The following is a 14,495-nucleotide window of genomic DNA, read 5'->3' as shown; positions in this document are numbered from 1 at the left end:
TGAACGTTTGCTGTTTGTGATATTTCCTTTTGATAAGGGGAAGGGGAGGGGGTCCAGGGATCGATCTGATGTCAATTAGAACTTCATTTAAACAGAAGTCTTTTGTCATGGACTTGGTTGACGTTAGTGATATTTTAAGTTATCTGATTCATCAATTTGTTATGCCTAGCTCTAGTTGTTAAAATTTCTAGCTTTTAGCAGTTTAGAAGCAATTCCAAGTACCAACAATAGCCTGTTCAGATGCTTTCATATGGACGGTACATTGGCAAATGACTACAATTTAATTCCATTTGCGAATGTACCGTCCATAGAAATCCAAGGATGGAGGTGATTGTGATTAGAATGCATCTATTCTAGCTTAAACCTGAGTTAATCAAAATATAAGCTTTAAGTCACCATGTAAAATAAGAAGTATATAGTTAAAAACATTTATGTATTTTACTATTTTTAAATTCTAACAGTCATATTTTCGACCATCAATAGTTTTTGAAGTTACTTCTAACTTCTATATGTAGTTTTTGGCTGTACATGCTACATAGTTTCCTTCCATGTTCCAATATCATGCATTTATGATCGAAGTTGGCACTGATGGTTAATTAAAGCGTAAGGCAGAGCAAACTTCGAAAATTTTCTCAAAAACAAAACAGAATACTCGTATGAGATTCTCTTTAGTTTAACTGAAAAACGATTGTCGATTGGTGAATAAAATTGTTTATGACAATGAAGTCTAGACTGTGTTAGCAAGATTGAAGTTTTGAGTACTTCAGTATACAATTTGTGAGTTCTGTTCAAGTTTTGTGTAAACGCGTCAATGTTTGCTTTTAACAAGTAGCATGTTTAAAGAATTTAAATATAAGCATATATCTTTTTAATCGAGTCTGATATTTTTAGTTAAACGAGTTGATATAAATATGCTTATGCTTATTTGAATTTGAACAATCATTTGTCTCGGGATGTTTTTAAAGAGTTTTAAAGAAATTTTAAAATAATTTTAATAATTTCAGAAAATATAATAACTTATAAAATTTAAATAACTCTTATAGTTATTTTAGAAAAATAAGTTTAGGATGAATATGAACATCCGGTTTTTTAAATAATATTTTTTTGAGTTTTTTAATTTATAAATATTTGACAATGTGGCATATTATGTGTTGCTATATGATTACTTGGTTAGTCAAGTATCACTTCAAAGTATAAATAGATTAAATTTTTAATAGAAGGATAATATTACTCTAGAGGTTAATTTACATGACTTTTAAATAGAAAAAATAAAATATAATCAAAGTCTTAGTATAAAAATTTTCATTGTATTTTCATCTAATTTTATTTATTATTTAATTTCACGATATTTAAAATTGTCAATAGAGAGGTAAGTTCTACTTAAGAACGAAATGCGATCCGACCATGTCACTTTTACCATGATATAGACAAGAATTTGTAGAAAGGAGAAGAGGGGTATGAGTGGTTGGAAGGATGTCTAATTTTGACCTGTGTGGCCAGTCTTTGAAGTTCTAAAGAAGTTGAAGTGAATATCACGTGCGCAGCCGCAGCTGCGTATCAATAAAATATTCAAACGTTATTCCAAATGCGCATCTCTTCTCTTCTCTGCCACCAAACCAAACCATACCATACCATAATATCATCTGTGAAGGAAGAGAAACTACCCCCAACTTCCCTTCTCTTCTCTTCTTCCTTCTTCATTTTCCCCATTCCTTCCTAACTTCAATAGACTTCAAATCTCATGGTCATGGATGAATCTCAAACCAACCAAAACCCCAAGTCTGGATACAAGCAATCCATCCCTCCTTACATGAAAGCCATTTCTGGCTCCTTTGGTGGTGTAATGGAAGCCTGTTGTTTACAGCCGGTTGCAATTAGATGCCAAAGGCAATTACAAGGGAATCATTCACTGCGGAGCCACCGTGTCCCGTACAGAAGGGGTACGGGCTCTTTGGAAAGGCATGACCCCCTTCGCCACGCATTTGACCTTCAAGTACCCGCTGCGGATGGGTTCCAATGCCGTCTTGCAAAGCTCGTTTAAGGACTCCACCACTGGCTCCTTGAGTAACCAGGGCAGGGTTTTGGCTGGTTTTGGTGCCGGGGTTCGCGAGGCCCTGCTTATTGTCTCCCCTTTTGAGGTTAGGCTCATTGTTTTGTCCTCTTTTTTTTGTTTACAGCCTTTTGCTTTATGGTTTTGGTTCCTTTTTTAGATCTTGAAAGTCGAGAATATGAACTCATATTCATGAATTAATGTTTTATAAAGAATGGGGAAGCTTTAACGTATTTTTTCCTCAAATCTTCTGATAGACTTGCACTTGGCATTTCCTCTTTGAGTTTGTTTTTGGATTTATAATTGATAATTGATCACTACATTTTATATTAAGTTTTGGCCATATAATGTTGACTAAGATGGATGATAACTGGTGGGGAGGCTGCTACCTCATCCTTTATTAAAGAGGTCGGGAGTTTTATAGGTAGCCGTTTATGTCTTTGGAGAGCACCCGCAGCTAAAGGATGATAATTTGTGCTTTCTGGTCAACTTAAAAATGTCTTCATGGGAATTTAAAAGCTTTCCTTGTAATTTCTTAATTAGTTCAAAAGGCAATTTGTGAGATCAAGCTTGCATGTAAAGGGGGAAACACTAACAGTTGGATTAATCTTGTAAACATAATGAAAATAGAATTACATGGCGAGATTATTATTTTGTCACAAGCAAGTAGAGAGAGTGAAGTTCTAAATTGCTGGTTTTAACATGCTCAATTGAAACCTAAGTCCTTAAATAAAGTTCACTATTATTGATTGAGATGTTAGGACTCTTTGATCTAGGTGAGAAAATACGCTGACCGAACTGATTCTAGGTTTGTTTCTTCTGAAATGGGAATCTATATTGCTTTGACTCTTCGTTTTTCTTAACGATATGAACTCGTGTTGGACACATATCTGGATATATGTATGACAAGGTATCCTTGGAGGACCTTCCAAATACAAAGAAAAATTTAGAAGTAATTAAACATAACTGTATCAGACATCTACTATCTGATACTCACACTTGAGTTCAAGTAGCAAAGATGCGTCTTTCTTGCTTAGTTTCTCTGGTTTCCTTTTAGACAATGTGGTTCCATAGGTGTATAATATTATGTGGAGATTAGGACAATGAAGCACTTTTTCAGCCTATATGTACTTAGAAGTTTGGTCTGGTTTATGATTGTGAAGGTGGTGAAAATTAGACTGCAGCAACAGAAAGGCTTAAGTCCAGAACTTTTCAAGTACAAAGATCCATGAAGAAGGCATCTTCGGGCTTTGGGCAGGAGCTGCCCCAACCGTGATGCGCAACGGAACAAACCAAGCTGCAATGTTTACAGCCAAGAATGCTTTTGATGTGATATTGTGGAAGAAACATGAAGGTGATCAGAAAGTCCTCCAACCATGGCAGTCTATGATATCAGGGTTCCTTGCAGGAACAGCAGGCCCAGTATGTACCGGCCCCTTTGACGTTGTCAAAACTAGGCCGATGGCTCAGAGTCGAGACGGAGGAGAGTTGAAGTATAAGGGCATGATCCATGCTATCCAAACGATATATATGCCAAGGAAGGACTTCAAGCTTTGTGGAAAGGATTACTGCCTCGACTCATGCGGATACCGCCCGGTCAAGCCATAATGTGGGCTGTTGCTGACCAAATAATAGGTCTTTACGAGAGAAGATACAATTATAGTGCAGCATTATAAACTTGCATCATTTTTTGTATTCTTTTTGACCATTTGTTAAGCATCTTTCTTTTTGTTTTTTCTTGAATGCTAAATGGCAGGCCATGTTGATCTTGTAGTACTTTCTAGTGGGAGAGAAATGAAAATTTTTATCAGCTCTATTCTTCATATTATGTTTAGTTAAATGAGTATATACCATTATTTACTAGCAGGTATGTCGTGACACAGTTTTCTATTAAAATGAGTGAAAACCCTGTGACACAGTATGTCCTTTTAAAAGAAGTTGTAAACAAATTATATCGAATTTTGAAATTGTAAATAAATAAATACGATTGTTATGGTGTACAATTTCTTTTTAAATTTCTATTGTTTTCCTTATATATATAATATAACAAGGACATTTCTTTTTTTATTTAAATAAAAAATAATTAGACAATTTAGTCATTTGATTTAACATAAATATTTATTTTTAAAATTTTGATTTTAACATAAAAATAAAATTGTATTTTTAGGAAAGTGTAATTTCTCTATTCATTAGGTTCTATCATTATTTTCAAATAACTTATAACTTTGAAAATAATTATTATATATTTATATTGTCTTAAATATTTAATTAGATAATTGGAAATTTTAAAATTTAGGTAAATAATTAATTAAATAAAAATAAAAATAATTAATCTATTTTAAAATTTTATTTTAAGATAAATTATTTAAAAATTAATTATCACATTTTTAAAAGAGTTATATTTTTAAATTACAATCTTATCATTATTTTCCAATAACTGCAAAATAATCATATATATTTATATTATCTTAAATAATATTATGCAAAAAGTAAATTTGAACAATCAAATATTTAAAATAATCTATTTAAATAAAAAATTTAAGATTTAAAACCAAAGTTTTATTATCTATAAATAAATAATCAAATATATATTGTCTCACCTTTTTTGTATGTAATTTCTATATATATTTTATTTAATTTTTCATTATCTATTAGATTATATATCTTTCAAAAGATATTAAATTAAATCTTAACATTTATTATTTTTAAGTTTTAAAATTCTAAATCTATTAAAATCATTGTTATCTCTTAAAATTATAATTCAATCTTTAGATTATAAGCTTTTTTAAAAAAATTTAATTACCCGTCACTAATTCTATAAATACTATTTATAATGAAAACTTACGAGTTTTATTTTAAAGGATGTTCATTTTGCCTACTTATTCCTTTATTCTTCAACCTTCCTTTTATTGAGTAATTTAACGTGAATTTTTAATGTTTTAATATATTTAATTATATGTTTTTTATGGTTCATTCAAAGTAATTTTTACTAATATATATTTTTATTTTTAATGTTATTTGTTCTTACTAGGAGATAAATTAAAAGAAAATTTAAAACATTCATTTGCAATGCAAGTTAATTTTTAAATATCGTTATCATTATAATTACAAACTTTATCAATACTTTTATATAAATACCAACTATATAATTAGCTGGCTTCACTTTATTATTTATCGTGTTTTTTTCAATATAAAGCTTTTATTTAATTTCTATGTTTCTCAAATTTTAAAATTTCAATCAAATAATAATTAAATTTATTAACTAAAATATTTAACATTTTATAAAAATTATTTAAAATAATGAACTAAAATAACATTATATTTATACATATCACAAAATGACATAATATATTTGCCACAAATTTTAAAAAAATAAAATTTAACTACCACTTGTGAATGGTATAAGGATTAAAGTTTAATTTAGATGGACAGTACGTTTACTTACAGTTAGTGTAAAAATAGCAGTGACGGTGAGATTAAATACTGTAACGATATTATAGCGTGAGACAAAAAAATAATTAAATACAACACATCGCACCCAACCGCTCATTCAAACCCTACTAAAATTTGACCTATATTTATTTGATTAAATAAAATATCCACCTACAATAGTGAACCTCGTCGTTAATTCCTCTATCAAATGTTTGAAATTTAATCGTTTTTTTTAACTATAAGTTTATGATCATTAAAAATGACCAAAAATAGAATTTGTTTGCTTGGTCAAAAAATAAAAAATAAAAGAGGACAAATATAATGAAACAAAAAAGTATTAAGAAAATGAAATATTAAATGTTTCTCCAATTTAATTTATAATTAAAAAAGAAAAAAAACAGTTGCTTGATGTTAATAAAAAACAGATGCCTAAAGCAACTGCAATACAATATCCGTCTTCAGTCCTCAACTTCACTCGGAGAAATGTAAAAATAGAATAGAATTACCTTCAATATTGTGAAGTTAACACTAACAAATAACCCAAGATTTTAAACTAATAACCCCACGGCTTATCGCCTCCTGTTGCCACTGCCTTGCTACTCTTCACTCACACCAACTGAAACTACAACCACCAAGCTGTTATAAGAACTCAGTCAAGAAAAAAATATTTAAAAAAAAAAAAACCTCTCCAGCTTCAATGGTAACTGTTTCTTGGCATGGAGGGCATTAACAACTAAGAAAGCTGAGTTTAGGTATAGAGAAAATGGAAAAGGAGACTGGCCAGAGTGATCGTGTCAACAAAAGCTTACCATATAGTTAGCTCATACATATCCGGGCTGCCCAAACACATCACCACAAAAGATTCTTGGACAGGATACAAATACGTATGTATATTTCTTAATCATTGTGTTGGAATTCAAGATCAAGTTTCCTCTTCAGATGAGATCTGTCAGCACTGCATATCAACAGTTCAACAATCAAGTCTGTATTTTATTTTTTAGGGGTGCAAAGACCTCTAATTGTCTTAAACATAATACTAAGTTACGTGGCAATGACAAAAAACCCTACCCATCATGACTTAAAATTCAACAATCACCTATAACAAGAAGATGCTAATCACAAGCACAACAATAACAATCACCTGTAGAATAGGTATTTTTTAGGTAATGTTTTTCACTATGAAGCTTTATTATCTTATATAATTTTAAAAGCTCATTTGGAATCTTGAATTTCTGCCAAATGTCAGAAATGATCATAACTTGGAACCCAAGTATTGTAAGGCCAATAGGTAAACAAAATGCAGAGTAGATTTCCAAAAGGCAAAATGGTGGACATTCTATGTTTGGTTCATTCTAATTAGGGCTTACAAGGAAATTCTGGTAAATAAATGGTTCAACAGATCTACCATGTTAAATGAAGAGGCTCTAAATAAACTCCCCATTCTTGATCCCTTTTTTCTTGCACACCTTCCTTTACCCCCAACCCATAAAAGTACAAACTTCCAACTAGAAAAGTACACTTGGCCAGCTCAATGGGGGACATGTACAATTAATAATCTAGTAAGGAAATATGCATGACATGTTACACCCAGAAAAAAGAAAAAGAAAAAAAAAACCCTTCTACACCGGTAACAAGAGAAAAAAAGTAAATGAAACAAAAATTAGGCAGACAAAAACCATATGAAGATAACAGGCAAACAGAGCAAACTGACAAAGTAGAAGGCCAACTCCCATGATGCACAAACTAAGCTAATCCGACATATCCTGAAGCACAATTCTAAATTTTCTTCATTGTACACAACATGAACTGAAGACAGAAATTTAAAGATACATGCATAAGATTTTTCTATAGAGATTTTTTCTTTCTTATGAAAACAGAAGAGACACCTATATGCAACCGTGTAATTTATAAATTACTTTATAATTAACCCAATTACTATGGGAAAGATTTACCAGAGATATCAAAACAATTTAAGCCAATATTTACAAGGACTAATGCTCTTTACTGAGCTTCACAACCTACATCAATCCTTGTAGTAATCAGTGAGTGAGCGAAGCAAATCAACAATGATTCATAATACAATAAACACCATATGGTAAAATACAATATATAAGATGCTACACGGATATTCTTCAAAACTTACTTGGCAAAAGAGGGATTTGCTAATAAGTTATTCAATTTCCTAATTCATGCCTTTTCTTTATTACATGGACAATTTCTCAAAGTCAGACTTCACAAAGGTTGTTAGAAATATTCTAAAATCTCATTTAATGCACTTAATTACAATCTTGTTGTTTACCTAACTTATGATTTATATGTTAAGGTTAACACTATATATAACATTTTAGAAGCATCTGCTAGATATGCAGTAAAAGGTTCAGATTTCATTTAGAAAATTTTTATCACGTAGCATGACTATCTAATCTAATATAAATGCATTGCTTACATCAGCTTACTGCAACATCTAGACAAAAAATTTAAGTACAGGAAGACTATTGGTTGATATTTTTTGCAAGAATTGTTGGATAAAAACAAATACTTGTATAATTGGAATTTATGCTATAAATGAACCGAGCTTGAATGACAAAACTTCTATTAGTGTTTCTATATTTACTTTTAAGCTTGTTCATGTTCCGTTCGTGTTTTAAAAATTCCAAAATTGTAAATGAACTTGTTCATGAACATTAAATGGATATGTTCACGAACAAATAATCAAAGCTTATTTGCAAACAATTAAAAACATGTTCACGAGGTCAATTTAAATAAACCCGAAGAGTTCCAATCCGATAGGACTCAATAGGGGTGAACTTTTTCTTTTTAATTTTTTGAAACTCAGGTTTGGACCAGGGCAGGTTTTTAATTTTACTTTTCAAAGGTTGGATCGGAGCCGGGTTTTGATCAAACCCGCACTGCCCCTCCCTGAAAACTTTACCAAAATACCCTCTTTAATTTATATTTTTTAATTAGAAATTTTAAGCTGCTAGAAGATTTTATAACATTGTAACTATTTTTTGTATATTTTAGTTGGATATTTTTAATTTTTGTAAGATGTATTTTATTAATCTTGTAAAAATTAAGATAATACAAAAATTTATTTAATATTTTGGGTCAGGTCTGGTGGGTGCCAGGGAATTTTGATCTTTTTGGGGTTGGGTTTGGGTATTGAACATTTAAATGATATTGTGTTTGGGGTGGGAGGGAACGGCGAACAACATATAATCTAGCAGCACGCAAAAAGGCTAACCCACCCTCAAAAGTATGGCCAAAAATCCACCCCCTCATAAAGCCTACTACATTTTCTCCACAAAAGAAAAGAATAAGAAATCTTCCAAGCTTGCAATTGACATGCACCCACCTCACAACTCAAAGAATATCCGAGCATTGCTTATCAAGGGCAACTTAAAAGAAGATAAATCTATTAGGCTCTATCGAGAGAGAGAGAGAGAGAATCTACTTGGAGAAAATTCTCTTATGAAATTTGAAATGATGAACCTATGAGGAATTTTCTCCAACTTTGCAGACTTGCTTAAGAACAAGGAATTTGAAATCAGAAGGATAACCCTAGATGAAGGCTTAACAGAAAAGGCTTGATATAGTTTAATTAACCTACTTGGATAGGCCAAGCCATATTAATATTATGTCCAACTTTATCCAAAAACTATCCCATTTAAAATTATTGATACAAGGTTCAAAAATTCCATTTTTAAGTTGAACTATGTGTTGCACATTTGAATCAATTCCCATGCTTTTGAGGAAATTATGGATGAAAAAAAAACCATTATGACATTACCGTAAAATAGCTATTGCCTCACCTGTTAATTGTCGGTCTACTGAGAGGTTTCGACCCAAAGATTGAAAAATCTACTGACATTGGCACCTGGTCACTCTTTCCTGCATGGTCACCAACTGCCAGTCTTGCTTCACCAACATGGTCATCAATCTTCTCCAATAGGTTGGAATTACCTTCAAATCTGTCACGATCTGGCATTACTCTCCTAGATTTTCGTGGGGGAGAAAGCACAGTGGGACCTTCCTGGGGATTAAAATCTGACGGACGAGATTTAGGGGTAGGCCTAGGGAGCTTAGCTGGATCTGTAGGTAGAGGAGCAGATGAAAAATACCTGAACAAAAGAACAAACATTAGAAAAGAACCATACATTCTCTTTATATTTCCAATTAAAACATTCCCTGATACCTGTGCTCTAATGCTTGCTGCACCGTAATCCTAGCTTTTGGGTCATAAGTAAACATCTTTGATAAAAGATCTAAAGCATCATCACTGGCCATTGGAAACAATGAACGCAAAGGTGGTGCAGGAACATATTGGTATTCTACATAATCAGGCAGGTATACCATATCTGGCCACTGAGAGGGCGTTGGTGTCCCAAAAGCTGCAAAGATCTTTCCTAACTGATCGATGTCACTTGTACCCTATTAAATGTAAGATGTTGAACCACAGAAAATTGAGAAAATATACCGGGAATGGAACTTCAAATCGGCGAGCATTGGTACATAATAATAAAGGAAAACCGAAAAGAAGAAACCACATATGAGCTTGTCAAAATTTATGTCACCCGGATTCTGAGATGATTTTCAAATATGGGTATGTGAAGCAGGAGCTTTACTGTTACGTTAAGAATGGCTAGGATTATTAGATATCTTTAGGGTTTAAATCTAGGGCTAAGAGTATTAGTTATCTTTTTTAAATAAAGGGTTCGCATTAAAACCTTATTTGAAAGAGAGCCTAATAAGCTGTAGAATATTTACAGCCACAACATTCTTATTATTTTCTTCGAATTAATGGAGAGAAACTAGAAGACATTTTTGTTTTCTAGAGTTCCAACTTCTTACTCGTTTGTTCAGCATAATTCTATAGATTTACTATTATTCCCCCTAAACCACATCAGTTATGTATATGCTGAATTTCTTCCAAGTTTTTCCATATATTTGGATGATCATACCCCAATACCCACCTCTAAATGTGTGTTGGACACAGGTACTTCGGAGAAAATGAAGAGTATAAGTATCATAGGTCAAATGAATACCAAAAAGACATTTTAACATGTTATAATGACAATAATGACAAATAGTCAGCAAAACCCAATGTAATAATCCATAGTAACACCGAAACTACAATTTACATATTGCTTATAACGCAATCAAACAAAAGGTTCTAGTCTAACACTTAACATTGAAAAGGGGAAGCAGCATCTCTAAAGTAGGGTTGACCAGAAAACAGAGAAAATGAGAAACCAATTCAAGCCACAGTGTTCAGTTTGGTTTCAGTTCAGTTTTTATAGGATTTGATGTAATAATGAATATTTTTGGTTCATTAATAGAAAACCATAATTATTCGAACTGAACCAAATTTTATTTTTATTTAATTTTAATTAGTGTTTAGTTTTTATACTATTAAAATAAATATTACATTTCTAAATTAGTAAAAGATATAAAATATATTTTTTAAATTTTAAAAAACCGAAAAACCAAACAGATGGAATTTAGTTCAAGTTGGTTCAGGTCAATCTGGTTACATATTGTATTCAGCTCAGCTTTAGTTTGATTTTTAACATTATCTGTATTTTTTTTTCCAAAACCAAAATGAATCAAACTGTTATCATCCACACCTCTAACATGAACTAAAGATAAGACCAATCAGAATATATATATAAGGTATCAGAACAATGAATACAACAAAATTTCTGATGGATATCCAAACAAGCTAGGAAAGAAATATCACATTGATGCACTGTGCAAGACCAAGGATTTTTGCTACATAAAACTAAAACCAAATGCTTATCAAGCATAGCCAAGCTACCTACAATCAGTGTTAAAATGGCTTCAATTAATCATAAGCAGTCTTTAATTTGGTAAAGCAAGTAAACAAGGTTCAGTTTAAACACGCATTAAACGCAATGATTCACATTTTTGACAAATTTGAAACATATCATTGCCATCCTTAAACAGCCTGCAATACTTTTTATCTGCTGGAGACATGCATGTCATTAGAGCATTGCACCAGCAGCCAATTCTGATCTGATCTTCATTTGAATAATACATGAATAAGCCTAAGAAACCGAACAAATGAATATTCCCTAGGGAACTAAAAAGAAGATCAAGTCACCCACAGTTGAACAAAAACCAGATAAAAGAACAAGTTACAAATGGCCATATAGCAATAACTCGTTATGATTATAACTTGATGATGGTGACGATGTTTTTAGCAAGGCCACGTGATAAAAGAAGAAAACTGAAAAATGAGATTCAATCATCACATATCATCATTTAATTATATATATAAAAGACTGCTATAACCAGCAGGAATATATAAATAAGGTAATCTATAACTTGACATCATGCAAATATCAAAACAAGAAAAACCTAACACCAGAGAACTTTGACTATACAAAAGGTTTACCTGCAGAAATGGTCGACGGAGGAGAAGTTCAGCAAATATACAGGCAGCTGCCCAAACATCCACACCAGCACCATATTGCTTGGTACCGAAAAGTAACTCAGGAGCTCTGTACCATCGAGCAAAGACCTATTTATAGTTCCATGGACTTACAAGTAAGTTAAATCCAAATCAATAACTTTTCAAGAAGAGGTCACTAATGTGTAAATAAATAAATAGATAAGCAGGTTTCTACATCAAAAAGTATGCAATACCAAGAAAAGAACAAAAAAAGATGGGACAAATACCCTTGCTGATCTTATTGGTCTCTCTCCACAAAACTAGCTATATTTGCATTTTTTGTTTTAAAATACTATGATAACGACATCAATGACAAAAGCTAAGGGTCCAACGAAATAATGGATATAACACAAGATATCAATGATATTTACTACAAAACAATATGCGTGTTGTGTACATAACCTAGTTCCAACATAACTAATTAAGCCATAATGTAGAAAGCAAGAAGTTAAAACTGAAAACAAGAACAAATATAAACCCAGTTTCTAAACTTTTCCCATAGAAACATAGTGATTGCAAAAAACAAGAGAGCTGTGGTTGTGAGGACTTTCTTTGAAAGGTCAAGAAGTTAGCACTGCCACAAAGTAAGTTTATTCCTAAAAGAAAGTACTAATCCAAGATACAACAGAATTTTGATAAAATTATGGAGAGAAAAAAGAAGATGCTATAGCTATTCAGAGCACCAATTAGTCAGTACTGATAAAATTGAAAACACCACTTAGCAGCTATAAGCTTACCTGGTGAGTAAACTTACGATCCGGGCTGCCAAATATGCGTGCTAAACCAAAATCTGCAAGTTTAAGTTGTCCATTGGATCCTATTAGCAAATTATTCGGCTTCATATCCCTGTAAAGCAAAATAACAAATAAAGCAATTTATGAAGCAGCAAACATACAAAACTACGCTAAGAGCAAACCGAAACAAGACCTGTGTAAAACCCATTTCTTGTGGCAAAAAGCAAGCCCTTTCAAAGTCATCTGAGTGTAGGATTTGATATCAGCTGGTGAGAGGAATATATTACGATCTCGAATAACAGCTTCAAGGTCAGTCTCCATGAACTCGAACACAAGATGCAAATTACCCTTGTGTGGGAATGCATCTATTAAAGCAATTATATTTGGATCTTTAAGCTCCTTAAGAAGTTTAATTTCTCTGAGTGCAGTAAAATTCACCCCTTCCTTTTGCTTCCCCAGCCGAATTTTCTTAATTGCAACAGTCTGTCCCGTCTGCAATGGACCAAACAAGCAAACAATTGCAGTTATAACAGTTGAATAAACAATTTAGCCAGCCAAAAATTCTAGAAAACAGTTTTGTATTGAACAGTTATGAAAATTAAAGAGAACTGCAACTAGCTTCGTGTAACTGGAGTTGCTTGTTCCACTTTCAGAAAATGGCATTTGGCTTAAAAAGTGAAAGGGGGTGCAGACTGCAGAGGCGAAATAGCAAAATCTCCATCTGAAGTAATCCTATAATTCTTTTCCAGACACTTCACTCAGTTAAGTGACAAAATTTTTAGTAACCAAAAGTTGATAGCAGAGGAACTAAATTATTTGATCCTCGAGTGACAAAATTTTTAGTAACACAAAGTTGATAGCAAATGAACTAAATTATTTGATCCTTACAATTTACCTTAGAGAGAAAAAGGATAATTACGCATTCCACCTAATTTTTCTATTTCTGTATTCAATTTTAAAAGCTATTAAAAAAAGAAAGAAAGAACAAGATTTAGGATTAGGGTTTAGGGTTACCTTAGTATCAATGGCTTTGTAGACAACACCGTAAGTACCTTCACCAAGAATCTCGCGCTTCAAATACCTATCCGCCACTTTCTTCGACGGATCCATTTCTTTCTTCTTCTCTTTTTTCTCTTTTCTTTACGTGTTAGTTTAAAATTCTTTAATTTATCAGAATTTTTACAACGCTTTACTTTTATTTTTCTCCAAATTTTCCATCACAACTTAACTCCAAATTCCAAACCCAAAAGAAAAGGGGGGAAAAGCAGAAAGTAAGTTTTTCGAGCTCTCAGCTCTGGATGATAAAAGAGAAAAAAAAAGACGGAAATAATGGAAAATCAGGCAAAGTATGAGAAACCAAAAAATAAAAAGCAGGAAAATTTTGAAATTGGACAAGAGTTTAAGCAAACATCAATTTGATTGAAATACTAAAAAAAGAAGAAAAGAAACATAATCTTGTATGAAGGTACCATAATGGGGAAGGGAAAAAAACAGTGGCAAGCCTCCATTTCAGTAGCCAAAGAAGAGCGTATTGATATAATTAATCTTTAGACCTGACTACTTTTTGGCACCAACGACATAGAATAAATTAAATATGGTAAAATTATTTTTTCTTTAAATAAATCTGAATATGTTATGAATTTATTAGAATTTGTTAAGCTTATATGACAGAACTTTTAGTTTAAATAATTTGATGTGTTGAATTAGTTATATTAATTTTGTTGAAATTTGTTACTAATTTGCAAAAGGAAATCATATAAATTTAAATTTATAAATACAAATACGTATGTAGTAAAGTTTTCTT

At 31.8% G+C, this 14,495-nt stretch overlaps 1 protein-coding gene and 1 pseudogene across 4 annotated transcripts; one reads left to right on the top strand and one right to left on the bottom strand.

The window, feature by feature from the left end:
* Positions 1 to 1,187: 1,187 nt before the first annotated feature.
* LOC105800071 (mitochondrial succinate-fumarate transporter 1-like) lies at positions 1,188 to 3,873 on the top strand (annotated as a pseudogene).
* A 1,960-nt stretch (positions 3,874 to 5,833) lies between these two features.
* On the bottom strand, positions 5,834 to 14,277 carry LOC105800070 (cyclin-dependent kinase D-3). 4 transcript variants are annotated; one of them, XM_012630964.2, is made up of 9 exons: positions 14,161 to 14,268; positions 13,706 to 13,985; positions 12,885 to 13,183; positions 12,695 to 12,803; positions 11,901 to 12,026; positions 9,678 to 9,913; positions 9,295 to 9,603; positions 6,292 to 6,437; positions 5,834 to 6,104 (listed from the first exon to the last, which is right to left on the bottom strand). In XM_012630964.2, the coding sequence occupies exons 2-8, from the start codon at positions 13,799 to 13,801 to the stop codon at positions 6,380 to 6,382; spliced, it is 1,233 nt and encodes a 410-aa protein (XP_012486418.1). In that variant the 5' UTR covers positions 13,802 to 13,985; positions 14,161 to 14,268; the 3' UTR covers positions 5,834 to 6,104; positions 6,292 to 6,379. The 4 variants fall into 4 exon arrangements, with proteins under 4 accessions (XP_012486418.1, XP_012486419.1, XP_052476994.1 ...); XM_012630965.2 differs by having other exon boundaries at positions 5,834 to 6,118; positions 13,706 to 14,277; XM_052621034.1 differs by having other exon boundaries at positions 5,834 to 6,098; positions 13,706 to 14,277.
* Between the last annotated feature and the right edge of the window lie 218 nt (positions 14,278 to 14,495).

The sequence above is a fragment of the Gossypium raimondii genome, chromosome 9 (assembly GCF_025698545.1).
Source record: "Gossypium raimondii isolate GPD5lz chromosome 9, ASM2569854v1, whole genome shotgun sequence".
NCBI classification, from domain to species: Eukaryota; Viridiplantae; Streptophyta; class Magnoliopsida; order Malvales; family Malvaceae; genus Gossypium; species Gossypium raimondii.
The sequence above is the reverse complement of the archived record's forward strand: the minus strand, read 5'-3'. Positions and strand labels throughout refer to the sequence as shown.

Excerpts from the sequence above, each read along its gene's own strand:
- LOC105800070 (XM_012630965.2), bottom strand. The coding sequence starts at position 13,801 with ATGGATCCGTCGAAGAAAGTGGCGGATAGGTATTTGAAGCGCGAGATT. Across the intron at positions 13,184-13,705 it reads ACAAAGCCATTGATACTAAG|ACGGGACAGACTGTTGCAAT; the intron begins GTAACCCTAAAC and ends GGTCCATTGCAG. Across the intron at positions 9,604-9,677 it reads CAGCAAGCATTAGAGCACAG|GTATTTTTCATCTGCTCCTC; the intron begins GTATCAGGGAAT and ends TCTTTTGTTCAG.